The following is a 19,315-nucleotide window of genomic DNA, read 5'->3' on the forward strand; positions in this document are numbered from 1 at the left end:
AGATTTTATTAAGAAATGCAAGGAAACCTAAATGAAAACTTTCTAAATGTAATATTTAAAATGGTGTATTCCATTATGAAATCCCATATTTACATAACTGTGTAATTGGACTTCCTTTCACAATTGATTGAGACACATGTAATTGCATTAGCGAACAAGCGCGAATCCGCAACAGCTGCGGCCGCACACGTGCATGCATCCATGTGTGCATGCATCCACGCACACACCCTCACACAAACACGTGACCTCTTCTTTGGCTCATGACCAACCTTTCCACAAAATCTTGTGCAAATCTGTGAATCCATTCGGGATTATGCACCTTTTTGTGATAGGCCACGCCCATCCCCACGCCCCCTCTTGGTCAATCGGCCTTGAAAATTACTCAGCTCTACCTTGGTCATGACCAACGTCCATGCCAAATTTCAGCCTCCTGGGGCGAAAACTGTGGCCGCTACGGGGTGGGACAATTTTTGTGGACCAACCGACCAACCGACCGAAAGACAGAGCTATAGAGCTGCGGTCGCAGCTAATAAACATAAATAATTTATGCACATGTACCGTTGAGGCCAAAAGTTTACATAAACATAGGCTAAATATATTCAAACTCAGTTTTTCACAACACATTTCATATTACCATACATTTATTTTGGCAAGTCAATTAGGGCATCTACTTTGTTCACATCAGAGGTAATTTTAAAAGAAGACAGAATTATTTCAGCTTTAATTCACTATATCATAATTTCAGTGGGTCTAAAGTTTACATACACCAAGTTGACTGTCTTTAAACAGTCTGGAAGATTCCAGAAACTGATGTAATGACTTCTTAGAAGCTTCTGTTTGGTCAATTGTCATAATCAGGAGTTAATTGGGAGTTAATTGGCACCTGTGGCTGTATTTAAGGGCCCACCTTTAGAGCCACTGCCTTTTTGCCCTTGATACCATGGGAAAATCCAAACAACTCCTTGTGTGTAGATTGATGAGAATAAAAATGAATTTAAACAATTTTAGAATAAGGCTATAACGTAACAAAATGTGAAAAAAGTGAAGGGGTCTGAATACTTTCCGAAGGCACTGTAATGTATTTCACTACAAATCAATTATTTTGACTCAAGAAACTCACTTTTGGATCATTTTCAAGTGGGAATTACAAGCTTTCCATCAGTACAGTGCTCTAAAATATCTAGGGGTCCAGAAACATGTCCAAAATCTCTCCAAAAATAAATAAAATGCTTTTTGGCCATTATAATGAATATAAAAGTGGCTCTCATGAAGGTTTAAATTGAAACATTGATATCAGATTAAAAAATAATGCAAAAACAATATCACACAATGTGGTACAATACCTACATGTGTAATCATTAACTCTCGTATGTTTTTCAGTACTCTACAGTATGTAATGTTTTCTTGTATGGGGTTGGGACGACATTAAAACAATATTCTACCGTTCAACACATTTTAGCAATGTTCAAGCTTACATCACATTCGATGCATGAAACACAAATCCTACTGAACTACCAACAAATGTTTACGTTAGTGTGAAATATGCTCATTATAAAATACCACTAACCTATTTAACGTCACTCAGTTTCAAGAATAACATATATAACTGAAATATTTTGAGCAGTAATACTTACATATCGATGAAGAAATCTTATCTGTGTTCAGTGTATAGAGACAGAAACCAGAAAATCAATGATGTCGTTCTCCCCTTCTGTCCAGAAAACAGTATCAGCTGAGTATACCAGCAAACATATGCCTTAGTCATGCTCAGAAGTTCTCAAGAATAATATTTTCCATGAAATGACGAAATGCTTCTATAAAGTTTTGCCGAATGCAGTGTATTTTACTGCTGCCACAGAATGAACGCGTAATGTGGAGATAATTATTCACAACTTTCGGTTACGCAGGGCTATAAATGATTATTATATTAAAATTAATATTATACATATTATACATCGTTAGAAAGCTTATTCTGTCACCTATTGGTTAGATTAATTGTCAATCAACCCAGATTGTACAACAAAGGGTAACAACACCATAAACAACATTTTGGAAGGTACCCAGGCGTCACAAATGAGCATATATTTCACAAACGGATTGTCCAAGACAATATACGACCACTCAGTCCTGAAAGGGACATCTCTACGCGTAAAACGAAGTGCCAACTTCGAAACGAATGTTGTATATTTACTCCATATTTAGTCGCAGATATTGACAGTAGAATGACATTTTAAAATTCCTCTTGTTTATTTCAATGTTCAGTAAGCAGCGTTTTTCACAGCTGTACTGGCATACCTTCGGCTATTGTTGGCTTTATCTTGTTACTACGACGGAATACACATTTTTAGTGGTAAAAGAATGTTTATGTGTATGCCCAGATAGACACTATTGTCCAGTGTGTCATGCATGGGGGTGTAGTTACAGAAGAGGGGGTGCTTGGTAAATGGATGACCAGCGTGACAATGGTGGCACTACGAAACTCCGTTATTTGGCATAGTTGTCCTGAATCGTCTAACAATAAAGCTAGAACACAGAGTTTGTGTTTTCAACTCATTATTTGGTTGAAGGAGCACAGAATGTCTGAGTTGAGCAATCTTAGGACTCCGGCGTCATGGGCGCTAGGTGTTCACGCCAATAAGTTAAATGTTTATGACCATTTGTTCGCTATAGTGCACACTATGGATGGAATTACACTAAATTTTGTGGGCTTAAGCCTAATGGCCAATAAACACAATTTCTCAAGTATTGTATTGATTAGGCAGTTCCTTCAGAAGTTAGAGCTCCTTTTATCAGCCAGAGCGACAAAATTCATTGGCTTAGTGCGGCCTCATTTTTTTAGGTAGAAACATTTCTTATGCTGTGAATTCAGATCTTCATGAGTAGAAGCTGTACATTATGTTTTGTCCAAATTGCTCAAACAGTTCAGGTGGAGATACATTTTTAAGGTTTTTCATTAAATTAAAAATGACGGAAATCCAATATGGTATATGTGTTTGGTCCAAGAAGCTTTTTTGTTCATCTTGAGGAGGGGCATCTATAAGTACTAGTCACGTGTCTCGGTTTCATAGTTATGAGCTGTTCAAATTACACATTTTCACCTTGCTCTATAGCACCACCATTTGGACAGAAGAAATTTTCTTATAGATTGCTGCTAGACAATCCTGCAAAGTTTCATGATGATCAATGTGGGGCGACATAGCTCAGGAGGTAAGAGCGGTTGTCTGGCAGTCGGAGGGTTGCTGGTTCGATCCCCGCACTGGGCGTGTCGAAGTGTCCCTGAGCAAGACATCTAACCCCTAACTGCTCTGGTGGATGAGAGGCATCAATTGTAAAGCGCTTTGGATAAAAGCGCTATATAAATGCAGTCCATTTACCATTACCATTCAATGATAGCTAAGTGAGTATAAAGACTGCTGATTTTTGATGATATTTGATTCGCTGATGGTGGCCATAGTTTGAGCAATCAACTTAGGCTATCCTTATAGATTTCCTTAGAGATTTGTTGGCTTATTGTGGTCACGAGCCTTCGCTGCTTGGACCCCAAATAATAGAAAACAGAACAACAACAATAGGGTTCCAGCAGCTTAGCTGATTGGTCCCCTAATAATAATAAAAGGACTTCTAACAAAAACAATACGGTTCCGCTTGGACCAATAATAATAATAATAATAATAATAATAATAATAATAATAATAATAATAATCCTAACAAAAAAAATAGGGTTCCAGCAGCTTGAACTGCAGGCTTGTCAGAATTAAAAAGAAATCACCTTAATTTTTATATATTGTTCCTTTTAAATGTATTTATTATAAATGTATTAATATACTATTTCAGATCCGGGTTGGTAACCTAAAGGTTGCAGCTTAGATTCCCAGGTAGGACACTGCTGTTGTACCTTTGAGCAAGATGCTATACCTGAATTGCTTCAGTAAATCCATCTAGCTGTATAAATGGATTTACTATGTAAAAGTGAGAAAGCTTAATAAGAGCGTCTGCTAAATGGCAATAACGTAATGTAAATCTTTTGAGGAAACCACCTCGTTCAATGGTGAGAATTGATGAGTACGTAGAAGAACAGAATTGCTCTGCAGAGGAAATACTCTGGAGCCTCCATGTGGGTGAGTGTCCTCTGGTGCACTCTAGAGGCCAAAGTCCCTCTGCATGTTGAGATCATGCTTACCTTCATCCCAGTGACTCAGTGCTGTTTTGCAGGCAATCTGGGTGCAGAGATTGTTTAGCAAACCTTCACATTCCTCAGGAAGTGAAACTAGGACAGACACACACACACAAAGAATCAGTAAAACTTCTCAAATTTAATATTATTTTTAGTATTACATTTACTTGAGTCCAGATACCTTGGAAGGTCTAAAATGCCTTAACACCTTTAACACCAAAACCTTCTCTTAGTAATACAAGGAACTTATAAACATCATCAGGTGAGATGTAATGGTCTAGGTAATGAGCATGTGAAAATATTCCAAACGGATATTTCTAGAACAATGATGTGGAAAAACCTTCTGCTTATTTTATCACATTTAATACTTATATGCTACTGTAATCAGACGTTGACACATAACACATAAGCAATTATAGGATTGTGTATTGCTTAATACCAGCATGGGTAAGAACCATGCTGTGGATAAAATAAATCAGGTATGCATTATATATCCCCACCCCGAGAATGGAGGATAGGGTCATTCCTACCTTTTCTGCAGGCACTGTGCAGCTCTGTGACCAGCAGAAAAACTGCTTGATCCGTACACTGGTTTAGACTTCCCAGAATGCAGTCAGGAGGGGGGTAGTAAAGAAGGGCAAGAAGGGCTCTGCCAAACTCCTTCCACAGAGCACGTCTGTACTGGACCACCACAGCTGCGCAAGCATCAGACTTGCCCGTGTCTCTCCACTGCACAAACTTGCACCTCTTGGTCGCCTGCCCGTCTTGAGCCCCGCTACCCAATGTGGGGTGTGCAGGGAAGCCATCCACCATTTGGGGACGGTCCGCAATGGGCTGGGTGGGTATGTGGGGCACCAGCAGGTTGGTGGTTGACAGCAGGGCCTGGATAATTCTCGCTGCAAACTCGGCATCCTGTTTGACGAAAACAGTCAGTGGACAAGGGCACATGGGGAGAACTGTGGTCTTTGTTGGTGAAATAAGAGGATCCAGCAGGCAAGGCCAATCAAACTGTTCCCACTTCCACCTCAGAGGAGAGGCGCAGAGCACGGGGAGGGGCCTGCTCCATGCAGCGGCCCATTGGTGGAGAGCCTCGGCGGCCGCCCACCCCCTGTGCTCTGCCAGGATGCGAAGCAGTGCGGCTGCCGTGAGCAGAGCAGGGCAGGCTATCGCCCTCTGGGCCATGGCCCCACGCTGGACGCCCTGTTCGGCCAAAATGTGGTTGAAGGCCTCCAACCCAGCCAGTGTGTCCTCCAGGGCTTCTGTAGACACCCCATCTGGGCCAGCCCATGCCAGGGCAGCCAGGGCTGCCTGGAGGTACTCTTCTGTCAGAGCCAGCGCCTGCAGCCCCAGCAGCGTCAAGCTTTGTTGCGCCTCAGCCGGAGTCCTAGAGCTCCAGAAGGAGGCGGACCTCAGCCAGCGCTCAGCCTGGGCCTTGGCACGGAGGCGACCCCAGTGACCCAAGTGGACCCGCAGTTCCTCGCACAGAGCTCCGACGCCATAGCACCACACAGGACATGGGCCTCGCCCCCTGGCACCTGGCGACGCCCGCTCCCGTTCCAGCAGGCCGGCCAGGTTTGCGACGAATGTGGTGGCGGCTTGGTACCGATGGGCAAACTCGTGGAGGAAGAGGAGCCGGGCACGGTCTTCCAGCAGGTCCTGCAGCAGGGAGTAGTGCTGGCCGAAGGTAACTGCAGCCGGGTGGTGGTGAAACTCACAGTTGTCTGGGGATGGGATCCTGATGCATCCATACTGCATTCCGGTGGATGCACGCTGCACCTGCCACTGCTGGCTCAGTCCGAGCACACACTGCTCTAGCTGCTGCAAGCGGCGTGAGGAGCGGGACGTCAGGTTCTGGCATACCATGAAGGTGTCCTCTTTGTCTGGGTCAGAACCACCATCAAAGGACTTCTGTTTGAGCAGCCAGCGCAGCCCTGGGTTCAGCCTAGTCCGCAACAAAGCCTCCGCCTTCTGCAGGGACCAGGAGAATGAACTTGGCATGCAGGGAACTGGAGAGCAGAGGGAGAGGGGCTGTGTTCAAAACCGCATACTAACTTACTACATACTACTATGTTAGTATGTACTATGTACACCATACTAAGACATCTAGTATAACAGCTAGTATGTACATGTTTTGGTTACTTACTAATCATGCCATGGACCTGTGGTCATCAGTAGCCTATTTAAAACATTAAATGCAACTAGAAACCTCCTCATTAGATGTACAAGAATTCCCTAAAAATTTGTGAAATTATTAATTAATGTATTTTTTATCCTTAGCCACAATGAGTGAAAATATTGATACTGTGGCCGAGCAAAACAGTTCAATACATTTACTCTATAGCCTTTCGGGGACTATCTAGCGCCGGTAGCAACGCTATAATATGACCCACTGAATAATTTTCCATCTAATGTAATTGCTCTCAGTATATGTCAAAATATTTGACTTTTGGTCACTACTGTCTTCGTTTATGTTTTTTATTAATTAAAAGAGTTTCACATGCAAATTCCAACATACCCATTCTTTAGATTTGTCACAAAAGTGCAGTTTGACTTTTTTGTTTGCAGGTACAATAGTAGAGTAAAGACAAGGGAGAAATGTGGTTGTGTAGTGTAAACAAATCTAACAATACAATTCCACAACGTTGCACAAGACATAACACCACCTAAGAAACATGAACATGTGTTTCTCTCATACACCCAAAAAAGAGCATTCCCCCAAACATAACAGCCTCTCACAGAGTGAAAAAGCCAAATATTTCCAATCCATGAAAAGCTACTTTTAACTTTCCAGTTAATATTTAGTTCTGAAGGAGTAGAACGAGTAGCCTACGTTACATGGGTATGGGGCATAATAGACATACACATGTGTAATAGCCTACTATAGTAGGAGTGGATCAAAAGCAGGAATATGTTTATAGCATTCCAGCCATAGATGAAGCGACCGACCCAAAAAAAAGGCCAGGGAGCAGCTAGGCAGCCTCAGGAGGATCTCTACAATATAAAACAGGGTTTTTATACCTGTGATCCCAGCATACAATATAGCACTCTGTCACAAATAACCTAATCACATACATAGGCGAGGTTGTACCCTATAGCTTGTAAACCCTGCTAGACATGAAAAGGTTTTAAACCAGGTTAACAGGTTAACATGTGGTCGTGAGCTATGTACATTAGCTCCGAAGCTAGCCAACAACATCATTAGCTAGACTGTTTTTAATTAGCTAGAATTTTCAGTGGTAGCTTGCTAGTTTCTAAGCTATGCCCAATTCCCACCCCTAACAGGGAACGACCCGTTGTCTCCCAATAACATTCACGGAGCAACCCCACTGCAGGGTAGCCTATCAGTCTGACCTCAGAGCAAATCTGGAGCAAATCTAGAGCAAATCCACGGCTTTGTGGCACCTAACTTAGCAGAAGACCAGATGCTTCCAGAGCCTCACGTGCGTTTTATTATTTGGCCAAGTATCACTAGTGCTGCCCACTACATCTTCTACATGAATAAAGTTAGCGGTAATTTGACTTCAATATTTTGAAATTTATGCGAGATACTGTTCGCTGAAGGTGAACTATGGAACATATTTAAGTAGTTTTGGGGCTGCATGAAGGTTTCCCCCCTCACTTCCATTATAACTTGCAGCTCACAAGCAGGAGCTACGGTCCAGTATGATGAAGGTACATGATACAGTGTATCGTGAAGGTACAGTGAAGGCTGAACTATCGATCAGTAACATCATGGGTGAGTCGGAAATCGGGCTAGAAATAAAAAAAATCTAAACTATCCTTTTAAAAGCTAGATGGTGCTGCTGTTGTAGTTGTTTCATCAGAAATCATTCCTTGCAATCATACCATATGATTGGTTGCACAGGTGATGGACATGCAGTTACGATGTATTATGGGGCTTCTGCTGACCGTTGAGTAAGCTCAATTGCATACTCATGAGATTTTTGCATATGTCTGTGTGCTTTTTGTGTACTCAAACTGAATATACAATGCAGTGGGAACACACTATATACTTATTTTATTTGTCAATAAGTATGATAAGGTCAGGTAATACAAAGTGTCTAACATTGCCGTAGTACACATCCGGGAACTTTTGCACACACAAAATGAACATACTATGCAATGTGAACACACTAAATTCTCATTTTACGTGTCACAGTTAGTATAATAAGTACAGATAGCATGTGATTTTGAACACAGCAAGAGAGAGGCAGGGAGAGGCAGGCAAGGAGGGAGGGAGGGAGGAAGAGGGAGAGAGAGAGACAGAGAGAAAGGGGGCAAGGGATGGAAGGAAAAAGAGGAAGGGAGGAAAGAGAGAGAAGAAAGGTAAGGGAAAAGAGGAATAAAGTGACATACATCCTGTACAAATCCCATTTAAAATAGATGCCAGAGGGAAGGAACCCTTACCATCAGATCGGTCCTGAGACAACGCGTCAAGCGAAGGACTTATTCTTTTCTGAAATAAAATATATTACAAAGAGAAACATTAGAACAGCAGTTCCATGCAAATTTCTGTGTTAGAAGCAGAAATGCACAGGCAAAAGTACTTCAGGCATTCCTTAAATAATGTTGTCTTTATCCTAGAATCAGTCACTCAGAGTTTGGATAAACAGCAATAAAAATCAACCAAAACTCATTTTTGGGTTGTGTTTTTTAATGTCATCCATTCAGTATCATTTGAATTTGTATTGTGTAAGCGCCTAAAGTTATTCCTGAAGACACAGTAATGGTATTTATTCTACAGGGTGTCCAATGTTCTGAAAACCTAAATGTAAGTTAGATTAAAGCTTTATACTGTAATACACATCTATAATTTTTTTTTCATTTACATGTGACGAGTGATATGTATGGGGTCGTGGTAGGGACACTGACCTGGTCTTCCTCAGACGCATGCAATTCAGCCAAATCGTGCACTGGCCACACCTCCATCCTGGCTGCAGAGACACAAAGGAAAGAAGGGGTAGTGTTTGGAGTGCAGGTTCATCAATTCCACTGTGTGTGGAGCTAGCATAGCCTGCAAATCACTGACTCCTTATGGACCAGCAAACAGCTCTTTCTGTCCATGGCTATACATAAGGATTTGCTCAAATCAGCGAATTCCTTATCTTGGCACCAGACTTCGGCTGTCGAACACAAAGGTTTTATATTTGAATGCTATTTGAATTACAAAAATATATATATAAATTAAGATTCAAATGTGAAAGAAAAAAATTCAGCCTGTCTTCACAGCTGAGTTGCTTTCAACTTGCGTTAAACAAAAAATAAATATTGCATTTTAATTGCACCTCCTCTGTTGAAAACTCATTGCATACGGGTCATAGCTGTTATTTGACGGACATAGCACTCCGGTGCGATTGTAACGCATTTTTCCTCAGCTGGGAAAATAGTGTGCCTTGATTTTTACTTGAATTTTAACGCATTATAAAAGCGTACTTTATGTAGATCATAAGTAATCTCAAATGTTTATGATAATGTTTTCATTATTGATATATGTTTTCAACTTGACTGCGTTCATTTTTATGTTCAAGTAAAATTGCACTAGCTATGTCTCTCATTGTATTGATTTGCTGTGTTGTGGACGTAACACACAATAACACAGCTTGAAAGTTGTAATTGACATGTAATTCAACATTTTAAGTGACTCACAATTACAACTGGTTTATTTGCAAAGCACATCCCCAGACGTTGGGTGGACTTATCTCAAATGAGATTTGTCTGCACAGATTCAATTCAAAATACTCCTTCACAATACAAAATAAACAAAAGTCCATGCACATACCTATGCACCTTGCATGCAGAATAAAAACAGGCTGGGTCCAGAGAGTGATCACGATACTGTACGAAACAAAAACACGGCATCTTTTCTTTACATACGAATGCACAACACTAAAACACAGGACTTTGGCATTTTAAGCCATTCCACTGGCTCAGTGATTCACAAATCTGTCACGTAATGAGGCCTGTATCGCAAAGCAGGACAACTGGAGTTAGCTGGATAACTGTGCTGAGTAAAACCCAGAAAACTTATTTTTACTTAATTCCATGAGTAATACTAATAAGTAATGAGTAATACAGTAATCCTGCTTTGTGATACACCTCCCTGGTGTAACCAAATAGCTAGCTCATCATAAAGAAACAAAGGTTTTAACACGTGCTCACAGTTGGCTGTATCTTACTACTGCTTACAAATAAAGTCTAAAACCAAACAGAAGATTATCAATTTAGACACTTTATGCCACCACAATCATTTTCTTTGTATACACATGGCTACACATTAAATCGACAGCCAGTTACACAATAATACACCAATCACATCTGTTTCCTTAAGTGACAACCACCGTAGCGCCATGCATTTAACTATACTATATAGGAGAGCATGTTTTCAGCTAACCTAAACTTGTGAAGCCCTGGAAGTAAGCCTGTACTTGCGCATGTTGAGGGCAAAACATTGGAGCTCCCATTAAAGTGAATGGGCAATATCAGACAATATCAGACAGAATATCAGGCAAAATAAAACTTCCCCAATGGTATTTTGAAACTCAATTAACGATTGTTAGGTTTCATATGAAAAGCAGATTGGGAAAATATGTAAAATGTAATAAAATGTACATTTTAATAAATATTTTCCCAAGACTTCTGGACCAAAACCACCATTGTTTCATCAACACATATTGAAATTTATGATCACAAAAAAATTTACCACTGAGGCTTTCTTTGACCTTGGTTTATACACTGAATTCAACGGGAAGCAAGCTCTTTTGCCCTCAACATGCGCAGGAGAGGTTGTTTCCCGTTACTTCCTTGGCTTCAGTGCCTGGCCCCTCCAACCCTCTCCAGTTCCTATGTATGCTCTACGATTACCACACCCATACTGTCAGACATGTAATTCACCATTTGGCCGTACTCAGCCATAGGAAGCTTCAAAGCACTCGGCCAGCATTACCTGGAGACAAGACAGAGCAGGAACTGGGGGGTGGCCATTGGAGGTGTGAATACACCTTTTATCCCCAAACCACTTTAGCGCAAACCACACTCCACAGTTGCAACATCGGTCAACAAGATTTAGCGCGAACCAGGCCCCGTAGTTGCATTGGTTAACACAATGAGAGGTTAAATTTTGCTCGTGTAGCAGCACATAATTTGGTCTTTTCAATTTACAGCACAATGTACAGTTTAACGCATGCTGATTTGCTATTTGACGTTTGAGTAAACTACCATGAAATGTACGCTCCATTCTTGATTGTGCTTAGAGTTTGGTATTTTCAATTTACTGCACTATCTGTAGTTTAACGCGTGCTGGCTGGCTAGAATTCCTTGGATCTCTGCCGCGATTTAATTTGACTGTCAGTTATACTTGAAGACGTCTCAGCAGCCATGAAATTCCAACATTGCACAACGTGGGAAATTTAGGGGGGAAAGGGAAAAGCCGTAAAATGCCCCTATTTTTGTATTGTCAGTGGTATGGTAGGCCACTTGTCTTATTTTTATTACTTACATGTAAATAAAAGACCTTATTTAAATGTAAAGACGAACAATGATTTAGTACACTAAGGTTATAATAGGGAGGTTTTGTGTGTCAAAAATATAGTATCAGGCAAATAATTTTAATTCTTATTTATATATATATATACACTACCGGTCAAAAGTTTTAGAACACATTTTTCCAGTTTTTATTGAAATTTACGCAGTTGTCTCAATGGACTCAGAAATTAAAGCATAGAACAAATAAACAATTGGAGATTTTTTTTTAATTAACACAATTTATTCAAATTTTTTGACTCATCAAAGTAGCCACCTTTTGCAGATATAACAGCTGAACACACTTGTGGCATTCGTTCTACAATGGAAATCAAATATTGTTCAGAAGAATCTTCCCAACACTGTTGCAGAAGTTTCCACAAATGTGTTGCACTTGTAGGTTGCTTTGCTTTCACCCTTATGTCCAGTTCAACCCAAACCAGCTCGATGGGGTTTAAGTCCAGAGACTGTGCTGGCTATTAATTTTTTTTTTGTAATTCTTTATTTAGAGGATAATTGAGAGCATTTCACCAGTTACAAAGAAATAGTCTTGCAATTACAGTGAGCATTAGAGGTCTGTAACACTAACAAATGTACAGCATGACCTGAAACCCTTCCCTTCTCATTATCCTTGTTTAAAGTCTGGAGACTGTGCTGGTCATTCCATGATTTGAAGCCTACCGTCTTGTTCTTTTCTTCTAGGATAGTTCTGACATAGCCTGGAGGTATGTTCTGGGTCATTATCTTGACAGAGACAGAGTTTGTAAGTAATTTAAAAAAGTTGGGACACCTGTAAGAATTGTTTGAATCAACTTTCATGGCTTAATTTACTTCCATTGCTACAGGAAAGCTGTAAGTTGTTAAGCAATTACTTGTTCACTGAAAAAGGCCTTTTTTATAACTCTGAAATTTACATTATTTTTCAGTTTTTGGTAACCTAAACTTTTTTTTTTAAACCTCTGGCAGTTTATCACTTACCTTTGTACCATTTCAGGTCATTCACTGGACTTGAACTTCTTGAATTTCAATAAAACTGGAAAAATGGGGGTGTTCTAAAACTTTTAACCGGTAGTGTGTATATACTGTATATATATGCATGTTTTTCATTTATGTTATTTTGTTCTTAACCCCCCTCATACACCCCTTTTTGTTAAAGCGAAATGAATATTAGAACCAGCTATCATGCTTATAGCTGACCAGGTATTAACTGTATTTGTTTTTTCGTTTTTTTTTCATTCACTAATTTATTTATGTACATAAATAAATAAATATAGATGGGGTGCGGTAGTGCTCTCGTCGTGTTGACCAATGGAATTGATTCTGAATGTTCATTGCAACTACAGGGCTTGGTTTGCACTACAGTGGTTTTGGGGGAAAAAATGACACGGTGTGAATGTGTGTGTCTGTGTGGGTCTTTTAGCCAACTGAGGTGAGACAAAATAATTCTCCAATGAAGTGACGAATGACAGGGAGACAAGTTCAACTAACTTGTCCACTTCTTTGAGCAGTCTGATAGACAGCAAGACTAGTTCAGCTAACTTGTCCATTTGAACAGTCTGATAGCAGAGCACCGATTGGGTTTCATTGAACGCAGCAAACGCCGTATTAAATCAGGGTGCAGATTCATCTCATGTTGATTAAATCTTGTAGTCGCTTTTCAGCATCAAAAATTTCTTAAAACACACACAATTTAAAGTCATTTCAAGACCATCTACTATAAAATTGTCCATACATATGTAATCTTTAGTATAACTAAAATGTTAAGAATCAGTGACTGACAAAGCATTTTATATATACAACACTCATTATTACAGCACACTACCAACCAGTAGGGGGTGATGCAGCAGCATCAGCACCCCTACTTCCTATGATGTTTATTGATATGGTGTAAATAAATCTTTTTTTAACTGATGGAGACTGCTGTTTTTTCCCTACTTTCCAATATTTGCACCTTTGGAACTATGTCTCACCTTGGACTGGATGTGTGGTTTTCAGAATGACAGATCTCAAAATTTGTGGCCGAGTGTCAAACCACAGTGTTTAAGGTTCATTACATTTAGTAATTTAAGCTTACCTTCCAGGCAGTCAGACCGTCCTTCGATGTCCAGGAAGGAGGCATCCTTCTGGCTCCCAAGTGCGTTGCGTGGGGGCAGGGACCCATTGGAGCTCTCAGTCATCTGGGCCATGGTCAGAACCAGGCCTAAGTCTAGCGCCAGCTCACTGCAAGCCCCTCATTCGTGTCAACTAATCACAAAATCCAGGATAGACTATTTCAAGACAAGATTTTGATTACTAGACAATGTTTCCAAATTGCATTTACAGTGGCATATTGAGAATGACAAAAGATATTTTTACATACTGGCATATTTACATACTGTAAGATTCTGACAACAGCTTTACAATGGTTGACATTGACAGGTGCAGTCACAGGTAAATCAAGCACATTTTATATAACTCCAGAACAACTTGTACTCTGAAGGCATGCCTCCAGAGGTTTTGTTTATGTATTTTATCTTATTATTATTATTATTATTTTTTCAAAAAATTACATTGAAGGTAATCTTATTTCTGGTTGGAACTATTTCCTATGATGCATACAGTCAGACCACTCAGCTCAATGAAAGGAGTGGCATAGCTGCCTGTATCAACAATACTAAATGTACATGGACACTACAATACAAATTATTGCATAATAAGGAACACCTCAAAGCAACAACAAATCAAAAAACTTTGTTTGTGCCAGTGAAATTCCAACTTGCGGGGGAAAGAATGACAAAATTGTCTTTAATTCACTTTCACCAACTACCTTCAGACCACCCAGATATATTGAACATGTGACTAGTTGTCCTCAAATGGTTTGCCAGTCAATTTACCAGCTTTGACCCTTTGGCCTGTCTTTAAAACCTGTGCAATTGTATTGTGTTACAAATATAAATAAATTTACAAAATCAATTACGCCTGCTTATATTCAATTTCAAATGCATTTATTAATTTCAAGCACAGTGCGTATAAAATGAATTATTATTATTTTTATGTTAAGAAAATTGTGTTCACAAATGAAAAAAAAAACATTTATTTTACATTGTAAAATAGATTATACTATTGCATTTATACAGTACATTAATGTGGCAATCATATGTCTGGATAGGTTGGTATGTTTAAATATTTATTAAATAGGCCTAAATATTTGTCATTGTTATCTGTATGTATTTATTCATTCCCTCACCCTGTCTCTAGTGTAAATGATTGTATGTTTATTATTAAAAATGTCTGTTTGTAAATGTGAATGTTATAGGCTGCTAGAAAAATTCGCCATGGAGATGATGAAGTATTCTATCTATCTATTTATCTATCTTCAGTATCTATTTTACAATTGATATTTATTTTAAGTTGCAAATATGCAAGAACTACATTTTGCTAAATTAACATGACAACCAAGTATGAACATATCCTTTCTGAAATGTAAGTTTTCATTGGCTGTTTAAAACATTCATTCTTCCATTTTCTGTCATTATGCGCTGGCTAGCTAGCAACACTTCAGTAACATTAGCATCCTTTTTCATTTTAACTGAACTGAGCTGAAGTTAGCAAGCTTGCTAGCCATGTAGCTGGTTTAATGAAGCTGTGTAGCTAAGTAGCCAGCCAACTGTATGAATGAATGAAACAAATGTGGCTATGTACCTGTCTAGACCATGTTTTGGAAACAAATTCTGTCTGAGGTCTTATGGCCTACAATGTAGTCATGTAGCTTGGTAGTCATGAAACAATATTATGTGGGTTTGCATGTGAAATGAGAGAGAATGCATTTAAATGAAATATAAATGAGCTTCCCACAAAGATCATACATGAAGTAAAAGCAACCTTTTTAATGTTCAGGCAATTATTAGTTAGCAAGCAAGCTAGCTTCCACACAAAACTAACCACAAAGTTTAAACACAGTCCCTTTGCCAGTGTATGCATGTCTCCTGCAATTGGCATCTTCAATCTTATTGTTTTGATGAGATGTTGTTATAGGCAGATGGAGCTAAATGTCCAATGGGGAGTATTACTGATTGTGGGACTGGAGCATCTATGATGATGTAATTTGCAGGCAAAATAACTCAAGTTCGGGGCTTTATTGCGTGGACATGTGAGGTTGCTTGTGACTCCTGTCTGTTTACATGAGGTCAGAAGGTACAGAGATTAATGCTTTTAAGAGCTGAGAGTGTTGAGATTGTTACTGTAGGAAACCCTGAAAAGTGCCAAATTCTCGTGCTGTATAGGTATGGGGCATGCCACCCCACAAAGCCGTAACTTGGCGGAATGGTATACCTGCCATTCCAATCTGAAGTCTGTATATTTGCATGAGGTCAGAATGTTCATAAGTTCTGGGAGTCTGAGATTATTGTGATTATTTCTGTAGGAAACCCTGAAAAGTGCCAAACTCTCGGTGCTGTAGGTATGGAGCATGCCACCCCGCCAAGCAAAAACTTGGCGCGATGGCACACCCGTCATCACAGTATCAGGGGTTCACAACTTTAGTCCTGGAGAGAGAGTCTGCGTACTGGTTTTTGTTCCAACCATTTACAGTTGAGGCCAAAAGTTTACATACACCTAGGCTAAAGATATTCAAACTCAGTTTTTCCAACTCTGTATATTTCATGTTATCATACATTTCTTTTGGCAAGTCAATTAGGGCATCTACTTAGTTCACATCAGAGGTAATTTTAAAACAATCAATTAGAGACAGATTAATTTCAGCTTTAATTCACTATATCAGAATACCAGAGGGTCAAGAGTTTACATAAACCAAGTTGACTGTCTCTTAAAACAGACTGGAAGATTCTAGAAATTGACATTATGACTTCTTAGAAGCTTCTGACTGGCCAATTGGTATAATTAGGACCTGTGGCTGTATTTAAGGGCCTACCTTTAGAGCCACTGCTTTTTGCCCTTGATACCATGGGAAAATCCAAACAAATCAGCCAAGACCTCAGAAAACAATTTTGGACCTCCACAAGTCCGGTTCCTCCTTAGGAGCAACTTTCAAACAACTGAAGGTACCACCAGCATCTGTACAAACAATTGCATGCAAATATAAAAATTGGAACCACACAGACACTGCATAATTCAGGAGGCATGAAGGGCTGAAAGAACTTTGGTCCGAAAGGTTCAACTGAACCCCAAGACAACATCAAAGGAAGGAGTTGGAGGCATCAGGTACCAAAGTATCTACGTCCACCATTAAAAGAATCCTACATCACCATGGCCTGAAAGGCTGTCGCACAAGGAAGAAGCCCCTACTCCAAGACCAGCGTAAATAGTCGAGCCCGACCGATATATCGGTTTGGCCAATATATCGGCCATTATTTGACTTTTTTGAGGACATCGGGATCGGGATTGTCACTCGTGCCTCATCCAATATTCTCCACTGCAAGACTTGTCTGCACAGATTCGATTGCAGCAATAAAGGTATGTATATTTAGTGAGTTTTTTAATTAAATGCGTTTATACGACCACTATGTTTATCAATCCTCATTATCAAGCGAGCGAGCTAGCTAACATATTTGGTTCACTTTAGCAAGCTAGCTGGCTAGCAAGCCTTTATGAAGTGGCAGTGAGCACATAAGCAACGTAGGATCTACATTTCCAGAGGACATCGCTGTATTCTCAAATAAATAACCAGCCAAAATAAAATGGTGATTGAATGCATCACACATTTGTTTTTCTATCTAAGATAATGATATTAGCTACTATATGATGCTGTGTCAATAGCCAACGCGTTATTGCAAGCGAGTGTGTCATCTAGTCACGCGTCATCGTAGCAAGCTAACCAGACAGTAAAAACGCAGATAAAACACTTCTAACATGGATAATTATAAGCCATGTTATCTAACTTTGTCGTGATAACATGAGAGAAGGATTGCTGTTGGAGAAGTGAATCAACCAACAGTTAGCGCGGGTAACCTGCACGAAAGCGCATTGTAGTTTTTTTCACGTAGCCTATTTCATCCAGTCAATTTAATTTCATCTAACGTTACACTTGATTCACTCTTTAGCTCCGCTAGATAATGTCTTACTCTTTGAGATCATGTAGTAGAAATAAAATAAAAAAATATTATTCATTTAACTTACTGAGAATATATAATAAGAAATAATGAGGCTGTGTCAATAGCTAATGCGTTATTACGAGCGAGTGTGTCATTTAGTCACGCGTCAGAGCGCATTGTAGTTATTTTCACCACCGAATTCTTATGGACAGGGAAGCTCTCTAGATAAAGTCTTACTCTTTGAGATCATGTAGTAGGAATAAAATAAGAAAATATAATTAATGTACTGAGAATAGATACTAAGAAATAATAACAAATTAATAACAATAATAATAATAATATTCATAAAAATATATGTTTGAAACTGGAAAACTGATTTTTTTAAATTAATTTTTTATAGATGGCTGGAAAAGAAAGGAGTAAAAGCAAGGTGTGGAGTTATTTTGATTGCACACACTTAAAGATGGTGTTAATATATATATTTAATTTAATATCATCTTTTACTATTTTTTATCTAAAAAGTTATTTGTGTGTTTATTTTTATTTTTATTTGTTTGCTTATAAGTTAAATGTTCTTAAATATAGAAACTTTAATAAAATATAAGTTTTTCAAACTGATTTGAAAATGTTGCACTTTTTGACAAAATATCGGTCAAAACATCGGTAATCGGTGGGCTAGGACTCTCCAAAATCGGGATCGGCATCGGACCCAAAAATCTGGCATCGGTCGGGCTCTAGTAAAAAGCCAGAATGAAGTTTGTCGGTTATCACCAGGACAAAGACCTAGCCTTTTGGAGGAGTGTTCTCTGGTAAGATGAAACAGAAATTGAACTGTTTGGCCATAATGAGCAGCGCTATGTATGGAGGAAAAAGAGTGACGCTTTTAATCCGAAGAACACCATCCCAACAGTGAAGCTTGGGGGTGGCAGCTTCATGTCGCGGGGGTGTTTTGCTGGAAAAGGGACTGGTGCACTTAAGAAAATATATGGCATCATGAGGAAGGAGGATTATTTAGAAATGCTGAAGTAACACCGTAAGACATCAGCTAGAAAGTTAAAAATTGGTTGCAACTAGGTCTTTCAGCAGGACAATGATCCTAAGCATACTTCGAAAAGTTTTAACACAATGACTTAAAGACAACAAAGTGAAAGTATTGGAGTGGCCATCACAAAGCCCTGACCTGAATCCCATAGAAAATTTGTGGACTGAACTGAAAAAGAGTGTCTGAGCAAGGAGGCCCACAAACCTGTCTGAGTTACAGCAGTTCTGTCAGGAGAAATGGGCAAAAATTCTAGCATTGTGAGAAGCTTGTGGAAGGCTACCTCAAGCGTCTGATTCAAGTTAAGCTATCAAAAGGCAATGCCACCAAATACTAACAAAGTGTATGTAAACTTTTGACCCACTGAAAATGTGATATAGTACATAAAAGCTGAAATAAATCTGTCTCTTAGCTATTATTTTGATAGTACCTCTTATGGAAATAAAGTAGATACCCTAATTGACCTAACACATGAAATGTATGGTAACATGAAATGTGTAGAGTTGTGAAAAAATGAGTTTGAATGTCTTTAGCCTAGGTGTATGTAAACTTTTG

At 39.3% G+C, this 19,315-nt stretch overlaps 1 protein-coding gene across 4 annotated transcripts in view; it reads right to left on the minus strand.

Annotated features, from left to right (window-relative positions):
• ccdc142 (coiled-coil domain containing 142) overlaps positions 1-19,315 on the minus strand; it is a 47,709-nt gene that overhangs the window by 26,611 nt on the left and 1,783 nt on the right. For 2 of the 4 annotated variants that reach the window (XM_064344132.1, XM_064344130.1), the window contains exons 2-6: positions 13,767-13,936; positions 9,047-9,108; positions 8,582-8,630; positions 4,705-6,180; positions 4,181-4,267 (exon numbers count right to left, since the gene is read on the minus strand). In XM_064344132.1, the coding sequence (XP_064200202.1) occupies positions 4,181-4,267; positions 4,705-6,180; positions 8,582-8,630; positions 9,047-9,108; positions 13,767-13,878 (1,786 nt within the window). In that variant the 5' untranslated portion in view covers positions 13,879-13,936. Of the gene's footprint in view, positions 1-4,180; positions 4,268-4,704; positions 6,181-8,581; positions 8,631-9,046; positions 9,109-9,953; positions 10,010-13,766; positions 13,960-19,315 lie in introns of those variants that run through there. The other 2 variants (XM_064344133.1, XM_064344131.1) reach the window with 2 other exon arrangements.

The sequence above is a fragment of the Anguilla rostrata genome, chromosome 7, assembly GCF_018555375.3.
Source record: "Anguilla rostrata isolate EN2019 chromosome 7, ASM1855537v3, whole genome shotgun sequence".
In the NCBI taxonomy this organism is placed as follows: domain Eukaryota; kingdom Metazoa; phylum Chordata; class Actinopteri; order Anguilliformes; family Anguillidae; genus Anguilla; species Anguilla rostrata.